The sequence below is a fragment of the Cornus florida genome, unplaced genomic scaffold (genome assembly GCF_030987335.1).
Source record: "Cornus florida cultivar Cherokee Brave unplaced genomic scaffold, ASM3098733v1 CherokeeBrave_3.0.0_Hap2_Chr06, whole genome shotgun sequence".
Classification (NCBI taxonomy): Eukaryota; Viridiplantae; Streptophyta; class Magnoliopsida; order Cornales; family Cornaceae; genus Cornus; species Cornus florida.
In genome coordinates, this window is record NW_026775576.1 from 53,401,218 (window position 1) to 53,414,909 (window position 13,692).

The following is a 13,692-nucleotide window of genomic DNA, read 5'->3' on the forward strand; positions in this document are numbered from 1 at the left end:
CAAACTTCAAAGGCTCATTGCATGTGTTTGTTTATGTGTGTGTATTACACTATTACACACAGTCACACACACTTATATATATATATATATATATATTTGTGACAATAGTGTTTTCAAACACCAAGCCAACACCGCCATCTTTCTATGTTCTACCATGCTCGTACTCTTCGCTTAGCTTCCACATTTGCCTACAAATGCAAACAAGCCCAGACTCAAAACCTCTGTCTCTCCACAACCACAACCACCACAGAATGGACTCATCATCCCACATCAACAATTCAGAGTCACTCCAATGTACTCCCACTCTGCTCCTCCACACAATCTCTCCGACAAACAAAACAAGCCCACGCCATTGCTCTTGTCAATGGTCTACTTCCTCACAGTGTCTCTGTCTGTGCCTCTCTCATTCTCCGCTACGCCACCTTCGGAGACCCAACAGCTTCTCGCATCCTCTTCGAACACACCGTCCCCTTTTGCCGCACTGCCTTCTTGTGGAACACTCTCATTCGAGCTTATTCCATTGGTGGAGTTCATGACAGGTTCGAAATTTACAATGGGATGGTTAGGAATGGTGTCGAGCTTGATGATCATACGTTCCCTTTTGTTCTCAAGATGTGTTCTGATTATTCGGAGTTTCGAAAGGGTAGAGAGGTTCATGGGTTGGTGTTCAAATTGGGTTTTGATTCTGATGTGTTTGTGGGTAATACCCTTTTGTTGTTTTATGGTGGTTGTGGTGGTTTGAAGGATGCAGGAAGGGTGTTTGATGAAATGATTGAGAGGGACGTCGTGTCGTGGAATACGATTGTGGGGGTTTATTCGGTTAATGGGTGTTATGGCAAGGCTCTTGATTTGTTTTGGGAGATGAAATTGAGGTCTGGATTTATGCCAAATTCTGTAACCGTGGTGAGTGTGTTGCCGGTGTGCGCGGAGCTTGAGGATGAGGTAACGGCAAGCAGGATTCATTGTTATGTTGTGAAGGTTGGTTTGGATGCTCAAGTGACTATTGGAAATGCTTTGGTTGATGCATATGGAAAATGCGGGAACGTCAGGGCTTTGAAGAAAGTTTTTAATGAAATGGTTGAGAAGAATGAGGTTTCTTGGAATTCTATCATTACTAGTTTTGCTCATACAGAGCATAACAGAGAAGCATTGGATATGCTTAAAATGATGATTGATGCAGGGGTGAGACCGAACTCTATCACCATTTCTAGTATGCTGCCAGTATTGGTTGAATTAGAACGTTTTACTGTGGGAAAAGAACTTCACGGTTTTAGTATAAGAATGAGTATGGAAACTGACATTTTCGTTTCCAATTCATTGATTGATATGTATGCAAAATCAGGGCAATCAACCAAAGCTTCCATAGTGTTTCACAAGATGAATACAAGAAATATTGTTTCGTGGAACTCCATGATCGCTAATTTTGCTCAAAATAGTCTCGAGTCTGCAGCTATAGGAACAGTTCGACAAATGCAAACTCATGGTGAAATTCCCAACTCTGTGACCTTGACAAATGTTCTTCCTGCTTGCGCACGAATTGGTTCTCTTAGCAGGGGAAAGGAAATCCATGCACAGTCAATCCGAACAGGATCTGCCTTTGATTTATTCGTCTCAAATGCTTTAGCAGACATGTATGCAAAATGTGGACGTCTAAACTTTGCTCAAAATGTATTTGACATCTCCCTCAGAGACAATATATCTTACAATATACTAATAGTTGGCTACTCCCAAATGAGTGATTGCTCAAATTCTTTAACTCTATTTTCAGAAATGGGGATGATGGGGATGAAGCATGATACTGTTTCCTTTGTGGGAGTACTTTCAGCTTGCGCAAATCTTGCAGCAATTAAGCAAGGAAAGGAGATCCATGGATTTTTAGTGAGAAAGATGTTCCATACGCATCTCTTTGTTGCGAACTCACTTTTGGACCTTTATACCAAATGTGGACGAATTGATCTTGCTGTGAAGGTTTTTGATCAGATCCCTAAGAAGGATGTAGCCTCGTGGAACGCTATGATTTTGGGTTTTGGAATGCTAGGTGAACTGGATACTGCAATCAATTTCTTTGAAGCCATGCGTGAGGATGGCGTTGATTATGATTCGGTATCATATATTGCAGTTCTTTCAGCTTGCAGTCATGGAGGGTTAGTAGAGAAGGGAAGGAATTATTTTGATCAGATGTGTGCTCAGGGAATTAAGCCCACACAGATGCATTATGCTTGCATGGTTGATCTTCTTGGCCGATCTGGTCTTGTAGAAGAGGCAGCAGAGCTTATTAAAAGCCTGCCAATCGTGCCTGATGCAAATATTTGGGGTGCCCTGCTAGGGGCATGCCGAATCTATGGCAATATAGAGTTGGGTTGTTGGGCAGCAGAGCATCTTTTTAAGCTGAAGCCGGAGCACTGTGGATACTACATACTTCTTTCTAACATGTATGCAGAAGCAGGGAGATGGGAAGAGGCAGATAGAATTCGAGACTTGATGAAGTCAAGGGGTGCGAAAAAGAATCCTGGATGCAGTTGGGTTCAGATTGGTGACCAGATGCATGCTTTTGTAGTTGGGGAGAGAATAGAGGGATTGGATTTGGATTTGTGGCTTGAAGAATCTTATTAAGACAATCATCACTCTGAAGTTGAATTCTTTATACAATGATGGATAATTGAGAAAACAGAATATATTGAATCTCCGATCACATGACTCTAGTTTTGCTTGCTTCGATCAAGCTTTCATTCGTGAGGAGCTTATGTCCAGGTTTCTATTGATCAAATATTTGATCAAACTACCGTTTTCGTAACAATCCCATGCTCAAAATTTCATTTTTGAGATCTTAAGATGAAAACCCTGATTTTGAGAAACATAATTAAAACAACGTTTTGAGGCTTTTAAATACCATATCAAAGTCATAAATGGTTTCATCTTTACTTGAACCTAGATGTGTGATTGAACTTGAAAGATTGTCGTCTGTTCGTTGATCCTCATCTCCAATTTCTTATGATTGTAACCTGAATAAAGCCTGCTCAAAGGACAATTTTCCACTCCCAAAGATCGACCAAATGGTAAACGCTACAACCGGATATGAAAGGCTGACTTTTCTCGATGCTTATTCGGGCTACAACTAGATTACGATGAACCCAGCGGACGAAGAAAAGACATTCTTCGTCACCGAACAAGGGACCTATTGTTATAAGGTAATGCCATTCGGCTAAAGAATGTAGGAGCGACTCACCAACGGAACACAATGTACCATGACACACAAATGTATTATGATATAATACGTGTTGACTCATGATAGTTGACACATTATAACCAGCGTTTTGAATAAATATTTTATTTTGCCACACACGACTCAAATAACCTTGCATTGCATTACATTCAAATTTTAGCAGCTTATTGCATTGTTCCTTGTTTTTTTCTTCCTTTCATTCAGTCTACCATTTACTGTTTTGATCTGCAATCTGGGATCAAAGGCACTGCTCAACATACAATGTAATGAAAAGGATCCAATTTTGGTTTCACATCAATTGAAATCATTAAAAAATACAGTGAACCAAAAGAATTTGCAAAAAGGATGAAATGAAATACAGAATTTCTAAGGTGAATGTAATGTTCTGTTGACAGAGAGAAGGAAGGAAGGAAGGAAGATGCTATCCCTTGTTTGTCACGAAGAGAGGAAGGAAGAAAGGAGGGATGCAACTTGGTCGCTCCAAATTGGTTGTGAAGGGTGAGAGGCCCCCTTCTATTATTACTCGTACCCGGAGGTTTTGCAACTGCAGCAAAATGACAGCTACAATTTCGTGCCCGGATTTACAACCAAGTATGAGAAGATCTACAGTGCAAAGACTGGGAAGTAAAGCATTAAGAGAGAGCAACTAAATTGGAAGACACTTGGAATTTCACAGGGAAGAAAGCCACCATGGGATAGACACTTTGATGATGGGATTGGAATAGTGTCTTCCACAACTTCTTAATTTTTCTCCCCCAAAATTTGCTTCCATTAGCAGAAAGAACTAGAACACACACTCCCTTTAACTTCCAAGAAAAGTAGAACCCCAAAAGTTTAAAAACTGTTTTACTAAATACCTTAAAAATAAACTAGTAGTTTTATATTACTACAGGCTCTGAGCACACCAGAGGTGCCAAAAAATAGGTGATGTTTGGCAGAAAATTGTAAATAAAATAACTCATCAATCAGTGGCTAAAAATTACAATTGCCACCAAATGTTATGACTGGTAACAAACAACAGCAGTACAAGAAAAGTCACCATCTACAATCCACATACCTAATTTTTCAAGTCGTTTCTGAATTACATCAACACCCATCTGATAAGACCAGAAGACCATCTTCTTTCCGTCTACCAGAAAGGTTTCATTAACATTATCGGTATCAGCATTCACATCAAAGCTCATATCATCAACCCCCTTAATTTTCACACCCTTTTGTTCCAAAAGATTCGCCACCATATACACAAAATTCCTGCCATCCCTCAAAAATGATTCTTCACTTATCGAAGAGTCTGCCATCTTTGCAACCTTGCCCATGAAATCGTGAACCCAAATCTTCCAAGCAAGTGATGATCTCCTGACAAATAGAAGTTCAGAGATCTTCCCAACATAGAAATCATAGCTGCTATGAATGGAATCAAGAAATGAATCATTGCTGACTGGAAGCATGTTCCCATCCAGCACCCAGGTATTATAATTAAGGTCTAAAGACTTTTTAATTACATAGGTCTTCACTAAAATCATCTTGATCAGCTCCAAAGTGGATTCTGGGAAACCTATTGACTTGTGAGCCCTGATACTCTCAAAAAATTGGTCCACATCGATCACAGGATGCCCCCTTCTTGCAAGATCAAGTTGAAAATTAGATTTTGGGCCCACGAAGATATAGTTTCGAATATTTAGCCTCTCAAAGTGGCAGAGCATATTCCTCGTGGCAGGCTCTGATGTGTTATGAAGGCTCACGAGTATAATAGTCCCCAATTTCTGCACAGAGTGAAGAACAGAGCCAAGTTCATCGAAACTCCTTACAACCCTATCAGGAAGTACTTCTCTGAAACAAAAATCATACCACTTTAGATTATTCAATGGCTGCATTTCTACAAGGTTGAAATCAAGAGAACTGTCATCCAGTAAATATGAATCTGGCCCTGCTGTTTTTCCATAGTTAACGCCAGCATCCCTATGAGAAACACTGAGAGCTCTCTCATGTAAAAAATTGGTATATATATTAAAATACCCATGAGATTGAATAAATTTTATGAACCAAGGAGTCCATATTCTCTCCCCCATCTTTTTGTACCATCCTGTTGTCACCTGAAAACAGAATACAGTTCTTAAGTAAGAGTAATAACTAACAAACTGAATTCAAATATATGATCAAGCATTGATTTCCAATCTGTGTTACGTTAAAAAAGTCAAATTTGATAGTAAGGAAGGGTTTCCTTACTTCAGAGTCAAATGAAATCTTCTTCCTTCTCTACATTCTATTTAACTTAGATTCTAATTAAATATATCTTTAAATAATTAATATCATTGATTACACTACTATCTAACATATAATGATTTCAAATGTGCACAACATGTCTAAGTATAATATCCGACTTTTGAATACATTTGAAATTCAAGGTGATCTGACAGTTTAACTCATCTTTCACCTGATAAACATAGCGGAGCTCATGTACCATAGTTACCAATAAACCCACAATAAGAAGAAAAAAGTGATGAAGAAGAAAAAAGTGATGAGAGGAAAGGGAAGGCTAAGAGTAAAGTGGGAAAATAAGTTACCATCCCCTGAAGATATGGCTTGATGCCCTTGCCCTTGTGTGTGTCATACCACAAACGAAACTCTTTCCAAGGTCTTGGAAACAGAAGCTGACCCCAAGTGCCAACCAGCTGGTACAAGAAAAGTTGTGTTCCGCTATCCAATTGAATTTTGTTTCCATGTTTACCTGCAGTCAGCAACCAATTTAATCAGTTGGACTATGATAGATGAAAGCTGACGGAACATGGCTGCAGTTAGGTAATAACATGCCTACCCCAGCCTTGCCAATAGTATTGGGCGCGGCTATTGATCATTTAAGTTAACAAATTTTCAGAAAAATATAATTGCATTAGTCTTTTGAGAAAGAAGGGACACAAAAGCAAAAGATGACTGTTTAACAAGCATGCCTCAAGAACGTTCTTTACATTGACAACAACTTGGATGCCTGGTAAAGAAAACTAGCTTGGAATGAGAGATTTTAGGCCTAAAAAACATAACAGAAGTTGAAAAGTGCAAGAATTTTCACATAAATAGAGTAATAGGATGTGAAGAATATATAATTATTTTCACATAAGAAATGACTTCTGGTAGGCATATTCCACTTGAGAAGAGAGCAAAACAAATCTACTAAGTGATCAACCAATGTCCGGAATTTTCTATTATTCAGGAACTGTAAAGAATTCCAAAGAATACTGATAATGAGATGTGGATTGCAATTTGCCTAATAAGTCAGATTATTTTCCATCTATTAGCACTCCTCACTGGAAAATACATCAGATTAGAGTTCCAATGGAGACGGTAGTTTGGCATGCCTACTTAGGTCACAGGTACTATCATATAGTATTCGATGCTAAAGATACTTGATAACTAGATAACGTCATGACACATATGGCTATTCCTAAGGTCTGGAATTGGAAATTGAAGTTAAGATAGGTATAGAAATAGTTCTGAACCCTGTCATCTTTTTTCAATTTGAAAATGATGTCATCAAAGAGAATAAAAAGGAATACTAATCAACACAAAATACCTCAAATTTGCAACTTTTTTTTTTGGATTATTTTATTTCCCATCTATTAGCACTCCTCACTGGAAAATGCATCAGATTAGAGTTCCAATGGAGACGGTAGTTTGACATGCCTACTTAGGTCACAGGTACTATCATATAGTATTCGATGCTAAAGATACTTGATCATTGCTCTTAATTAACTAGATTACATCATGACACATATGACTATTCCTAAGGTCTGGAAGTGGAAATTGAAGTTAAGATAGGTATAGAAATAGTTCTGAACCCTGTCATCTTTTTTCAATTTGAAAATGATGTCATCAAAGAGAATAAAAAGGTATACTAATCATCACAAAATACCTCAAATTAGTAACTTTTTTTTTTCCTTCATAATATAGGGTCAACCTGTAGGGGTCTAAGGCTAGAGGAGGAGCAAATACTATCTGAAATCCACTGGAATTCTTTCAAATCCAAAAGTTAATGAGAATGCCTAACTAATGGCAAATTTCGGCCAGAAGCATACTTCTCTTTTAAATTTCACTCGTCTCAATCAAGTTGCTTTCTTCATTATATCCAACTTCTAAAATGAACCACATGTACTGATCAGAAACAAAGTACTTATTAGCTGAATTACTTTTCCTACTTCCACATAACTTGAACAGAAAAAAGTTCCCTTCTTATGCTCTCCACTTATGTCCTTATTTGGGTTCAGCAGTCAGCACATATATTCCCACTCACATGGAATGCTGAATTGTGCAATGCCAGGTTCTGCAATCACCTACTAAGTTACTAGCACTTCATTAGTCATAGAAATTCATTCCAGGTCTAAATGATAACATCTTTTCCAGGTCTTCAGGAGGCTCTTTTTACATTCCATGTCATAAAGATAGCCAAACAACCATAAGTCATCCTACCAAAGGGCCTCTAGCCCAATGGTACAATCTCTTCTCTCTAAAGGGAGAGGTTGAGAGTTCAAGTCCCACTAGGGACATTTTGTGAATAATGGGTGTGTGTGTGTTTGCTTTAACTTCCCCAAAACAAAAACAAAGTCATCCTCATCCCTCCACTAACCAGTGAATCCCAAATTGTCGAAGGATCTTCCATTAGAGAGAAGTTTAGCCAAACCACTAGAGAACAAGTTTGCAGGACAAGTCAAGTATCAACTTGGAATCATCAAGGTAAACTTAGAACATAATATGACGAGTTCCAGGCTAGGGTTCCTCATGTCACATTTTTGAAACAATGTACACTTTCTAGTGTGCCATCAAAATATGTATCTTATTGTTTCTCTTACCAATATTTTTATCTATTTAAATAATCATCCATAACGCATTTCACCTTCCAGGAGAATCTCTTATCAAAGTTCAAGTTCTGAATCTGGAGCATACTAAGCACTACATTGTTGTGGTTTAAACTTTAATCAAGCTATTTGCTGATTCATACAATATTTAACTATATATATATATATATATATATATATATATATATATATATCACACTTATTTCAGACTTTTAACATACCATTCAACTAATTTACTCTTCCCACCCCTTAATTAAATAGAAAATTCAACTTCTTTGAATTCGACAACTATCTTACATCATAGCAGCCCTTACTCTAAATAGACTTATACTTCTCTTTCCTCGGTAGTGAAGAATTTGAAAGTGATTACCAGGACTTTCAACTTAGAGAAACATGAGATTCTCCTATGATACTGAAGTAGCACCCAAATGACAGCAACAGATAGTGAAACTAAACTTTCACCACACTGTATTCCCCTCAAACTGTTAGGTTTGAACCCTCAAACATTTTTGAAAAATTCCAAAAGCATCTTTGATCAGCAACACCATTCTTTCTTTCCAAGTCAAGATACAATATCCAAACAAAGTTGTGATTGGCGAAAACTTCAAAGTAAATTATACTAGTATTGTAAAAGTGGAGGTAGCAAATCACATAAAAAGCAGTAAATTCTATAAACCAAACGAAACACAAAAAAACATAGAGCTAAACTTTATTTTTTATTTTTCATCATGTTTCAGTTATTTCCCCTGCTGCTAGCCTATAAACCAAACGAAACACAAAAAAACATAAACCTAAACTTTATTTTTTATTTTTCATCATGTTTCAGTTGCTGGAACAAGAAAACATCACAGAACAAAACCAAAAAGTCATGTTAGTCTCAATGGTAGTTCAAGTTTTCTTAGGACATATGCAATGAAAAAGATCAACGGTCAAAATAGTAAGAATTTAGCCGTTCCTACATTTTTCAGAAATCAAACATAGGGTAAGACATTAATCTAAATCAAGTAATGATACCTGGGACAAACCTTGGTCGCTGCAGTGATGCTCCATAAATCGAAGGACTAAAATTCGAAGCATTATAGTAATAAGTAACAATCAAAGCCCTAATAAATCTGTAATACAACGGTGAAACCTCCAAATCATCTTCTACAACAAACGCAAACTCGTCATCCGAACTGGGCCACCACGCTTCCAACCACTGCGCCTGTAACCCAACATTCCCGGTTCGATAATGCACCATCTTTTCACCGAATTTCCAAGAAAACCCATCAACAAAATCCAAAATTTCACGCGATTCATTCAATTTCAGGTCCAAATTCACAGACCCATTATCGCTCGAATCCAGATCTTTGAAGTGGTCGATGAATATATGAAGATTGACCCTGTCATTAACGTAATCGGCGTTGCCAAGGGAAAGAAGACAGCGGGAGAGAGAAGCGAGGCGGTCGAAGGCGAGGACTTTGATGGTGAGAGTGAAATTGGGCGTGTTGGGTTGACGATTTGGAAGAGCATTGAAGGTTGGGGAAGAGTGATCTAAGGAGTTCGAGGAGGAGGAGGAGGAGGAGATGGGGAGAGAGGATTGGTGGAGAGAAAAAAGGATGAGAGCGGAGAAAGAAAGGAGGAGGAAGATAGGGACGAAGCTTCTCTTTGGTGCCATTTAGGGTTAGTGTTTGAGAGAGAAAGGTTTCATTGTTTGAAGGTTTAGGGTTTGGATTGGAGTTGGCAGACTACAGCTGTAGATGGAGTGAGAAAGAGAGAGTGAGAGAGAGAGCATCAAGCAGAACTGTCTGCATTTGCAGTTTGTTCTGTGGAAATAAAATAAATAATAGGGTAAATAATACTGTAATGACCTTTGTTACACAGGCCCCTTCATATTAGATCAAATCTTACGTGAATAAATATTTTTAACTTTCACTTACACCCCAATATTTTAAAGTGAGATAAGCGATTTGACCATTTTACTTCATTTTTTTTTAATGCATGTTAATACAAAGGATTAATTACAATAACACTTTCTAAAATTTGCCTTAATTACAGTCATATACAAGTTAACCTTTTTTTGAACAATGAGGCCCCTTTCAGATTTCATAAACTTAACAAAAACACTCTTACTAGCTCTGACACAAGTTAAAATGACGTTATTATCCTTTGACTTTGAATTATCCTAATTTTTTAATTAAAATAAGAAAATGTATCAAAATGCCATTTTAGGACAAAAATACCCTCATCTTCCCTATCTTTCTCCACCCACCAAGTCCAAAATCAATATCTAATCAGTCCCTTTACAACTTCCATTGAATTTGAATTTATCTCCGTTGATTCAAGACTCATTATTTCAGATGCTAAATTCACCGGAACTGTCATTGCCGAGCTCGGTGACTTACATTCACTTACTCTAAGCAATTCATCCATATCAAACGATTAGTTAATAAAGCCTAAACTCTATCCTTTCAACGAGAAGCCCATATACTTCTGCAACTCTCTCTCTCTCGGGCTCCAGCAACGGTGACGATGCTCTGGCAACATTGACTAGCAGTGGTGTTGGCATGATGGTAAGTACGGTCCAGTTGCCCCACTTCCGTATGAATCAACAACCTTCTCCAATCTGATTTTCACGATGGTGATTGCGGAAGTGGGTAAAGTCGTGTGTGGAGGTGATAGTGGTGTTGTGGCGGCGGCGGGGGTTGTGGTTGGAGGAGGAGATGGATCTAGTGGAGGCAGCGGTGGTGTTGTGGCGGCGGCGGCTGTGATCGGAGAAGAAAACGCAGATCACCATGGACTGCGACGATTCCCGGCCGACTGCCACAAATTCCCCGCCGCTGTTATTGACGACGACGTCATCGTCGAACACTGCCGCCACTTCAGCCGCAGTTCTTCTACGGGCCGATTCAATCCATCATCTACGCGCCGATTCAATCCATCACCGCTGCCGCCACTTCAGCCCGTCGCAATCGCCATCGGAACCAAGTTCTGGGAGGTGGTGTGCGCAGAGCATGGGATCGATTTCGGTGGATCACGTGGTTGTGCGCAGAGCACATGATGTGGAAAGCGTCTGATCTGGACCGTACGACCAGGTCTTCATCCCCGACAACTTCGTCTTCAGCCAGCCAGTCCCCGACCATGATCTTTACAACACCAAAGCCATGATCACCTTGGCTAAGACGTTAAGATCATCGCTGCCAATTTGATCGTCGACGATGGTCGGTGGTGCTGGTCGTCGTCGTCAGTCAGTCAGATTTTGAGAGGGTTTGTCATGATCTAAGGGTTAATGTATAAAGAGATTATGTCGGTTGAAAATAAGGCTAGGGTTACATAAGAGAGGTGAGATCTGTAGGGGTTAGAAAGGTGATAGAGGAGTTGAAAGGTTAGAGAGAGAAACGACAGAGAGAGTTGTGGTGGTTAGGTTTTCTAAGATGGGCATTTTAGTCATTTTACAATTCTAATATTTTCTCACACATATTCATTAAATATTGAAGGGCAATGTAGACATTTCACTGGCAAAATTTGATATAAAACTAACAAGGGGTGTCATTGTTCAAAAAGAGGTTAACTTGTATATGGCTGTAATTAATGCAAATCTCAAGGGGTGTCATTGCAATTAACTCTAATACAAAATATGAATGAATTCAAATTACAAAAATCCTTTAAATATACTCAAATATATATACATATGTGTGTGTGTGTGTGTGTGTGTGTGTGTGTATATATATATATATAGGTGTGTGTGACCCTTGGCTGCCGAATCTTTATAAGGCTCTTGTGCCTTGAAGAGCTCCATTGAATTGTAATGTTCACTTGGTGACAGATTTGATTAATCCAGGTCAAAAGTGTTGACCTTAAGACTTTATGTAATGACTCTGTCATTTCTTTCTTTTTCGATTTTCAGTAATTTTTTTTTTATTTGATTTATTCATTTTCTGCATTACCTTAGGGTTTTGGAGACTCAAGGTAGGATTTTGAGTTCGGTTTTGAACTCGGATTTGATCTTTGACTTCATGTGCATCCACTTAACTTGATTTCTATGAAATGTATAGTCTTACTTTTGTAGAAAAGTATGTTACTTGTTTACTTTTTCCGTAAGGGTATGGGTTCATAGTTTTTTCGGAAACATTTTCACTTTATGTGGTGCTTTGCGTAATTTAATTTTCTTGATATATTTGTCTTAGGGACCATTTTGTAATTTATTTTGTGAGATATTTTGAGGAGGGACCTTTTTGCAATTTCTGGAAAGTGTGACTAGTGTCGCGCTCTCATTGGTCCATTTGTCGGCTTGTAGTGTTGACACTTGGTAGCCTTGGATGATGACATGCGGAGGGTGAGGATTCACCCACTTGGTGGCCTATGATTGGTAAATTTGTTGGCTTAGGATGAGGGCAAGTGTAAGGCTAGGATTAAGCCTTGAGGGGAGGCCTAAGATGGTGACAAGTGTAGGCCTAGGATGTGATCTTGTGGGGAAACCTAGCTTGGTGACAAGTGGAGGGGTGAGATGTGTGTGTGTGTGTGAGATAGAGAGAGAGAGAGAAAGGTAGTGCTAGCACAAAGTGCTTTAGTTAGTGGAGGAATACACCATTCTCCACTAACTCTTTCTTTTTCCTCACTTTTCTCTCACCTTGCCTCCATTTATGCTTCTTGAAACCCTAACCTCCATTGTTGGTTTTTGAGCATCTTCCCTTCACTTTTAAGCTTAGGTCTTGAAAGACAAAACCTTCCCTTCTTCCTCCTCTTGCTTACCTTGTTCCTGGATTCACCATTTGCTTACCTTTTTCTTGGATTCTAGAGATTTTATTCTCTAGTGAGGTAGGGGATTGATTATGTTTATATTCTATGTGTATTATGTGCTCTTTGTAGTTAATATAAGTTGTATGCATGATTAGTGATATTTTAGGGTTGTATATTGATGGAATTTGACTTTTATCTAACCTAGGGTTTCACTTTGCATGAGACTTGTGTATGGTTGAACTTACATATAGTTGTAGTTTCATTTTATGTAAAGAAAATAATCTAGAGATTTCTTGTTTTGTACTTGTGAAATTCTAGTATTTTCCTTGCCTTGATTTTGTGTTGAAAACATATACTATATTGTAATGTGTATCTAGGGTTCTAGGTTTACTATGTTATGGAGATGAAATTCCTTGTTTAGTAACCTTGTTGTAGTATTTCATGTCTTGTACTTATGAAATTCTAGCATATTTTTGTCTTGATTTTGTTATAGAATATATACTATGTTGTTGTATGTATTTAGGGTTTTAGGTTTACTATGTTATGTGGATGAAATCCCTTGTCTAGTAACCTTGTTGTAGTATAATTATTATTGCATTATAACTTGTCATTTACATGCCATTGTAGCCTTGAGAGTTAGAGCATGGCTATGTGTGATTATCATTGTTGGTTGTGCATGGAAGTTGTTTAAATTTCATTGTTACACTTGTGATTGTTATGACAACTTATTGATTTTGGATATACTTAGGGCAAAGAAAACGTGACATGGCTAGGGTTTGACCCTAGTACGGGAGATATGAGTTCTCCCTACAATATAGTGCTCACTTAGGTAATTCCTTGGGGGTTAATGCCCTAAAACAACTTTTATTGTCTTATGGTGTGAGTTCATAACCTTGACTTGTG

The 13,692-nt window shown here is 38.3% G+C and overlaps 2 protein-coding genes across 2 annotated transcripts; one reads left to right on the top strand and one right to left on the bottom strand.

Annotated features, from left to right (window-relative positions):
* The first annotated feature begins 48 nt into the window (after positions 1-48).
* On the top strand, positions 49-2,887 carry LOC132311537 (pentatricopeptide repeat-containing protein At4g14170-like). The gene has a single exon (XM_059809461.1). It carries the CDS (start codon positions 145-147, stop codon positions 2,611-2,613), a length of 2,469 nt encoding a protein of 822 aa, XP_059665444.1. The 5' UTR covers positions 49-144; the 3' UTR covers positions 2,614-2,887.
* Positions 2,888-4,081: 1,194 nt separating this feature from the next.
* LOC132311538 (uncharacterized) lies at positions 4,082-9,878 on the bottom strand. The gene is made up of 3 exons (XM_059809462.1): positions 9,085-9,878; positions 5,788-5,951; positions 4,082-5,316 (listed from the first exon to the last, which is right to left on the bottom strand). The coding sequence occupies exons 1-3, from the start codon at positions 9,725-9,727 to the stop codon at positions 4,222-4,224; spliced, it is 1,902 nt and encodes a 633-aa protein (XP_059665445.1). The 5' UTR covers positions 9,728-9,878; the 3' UTR covers positions 4,082-4,221.
* Positions 9,879-13,692: the final 3,814 nt, after the last annotated feature.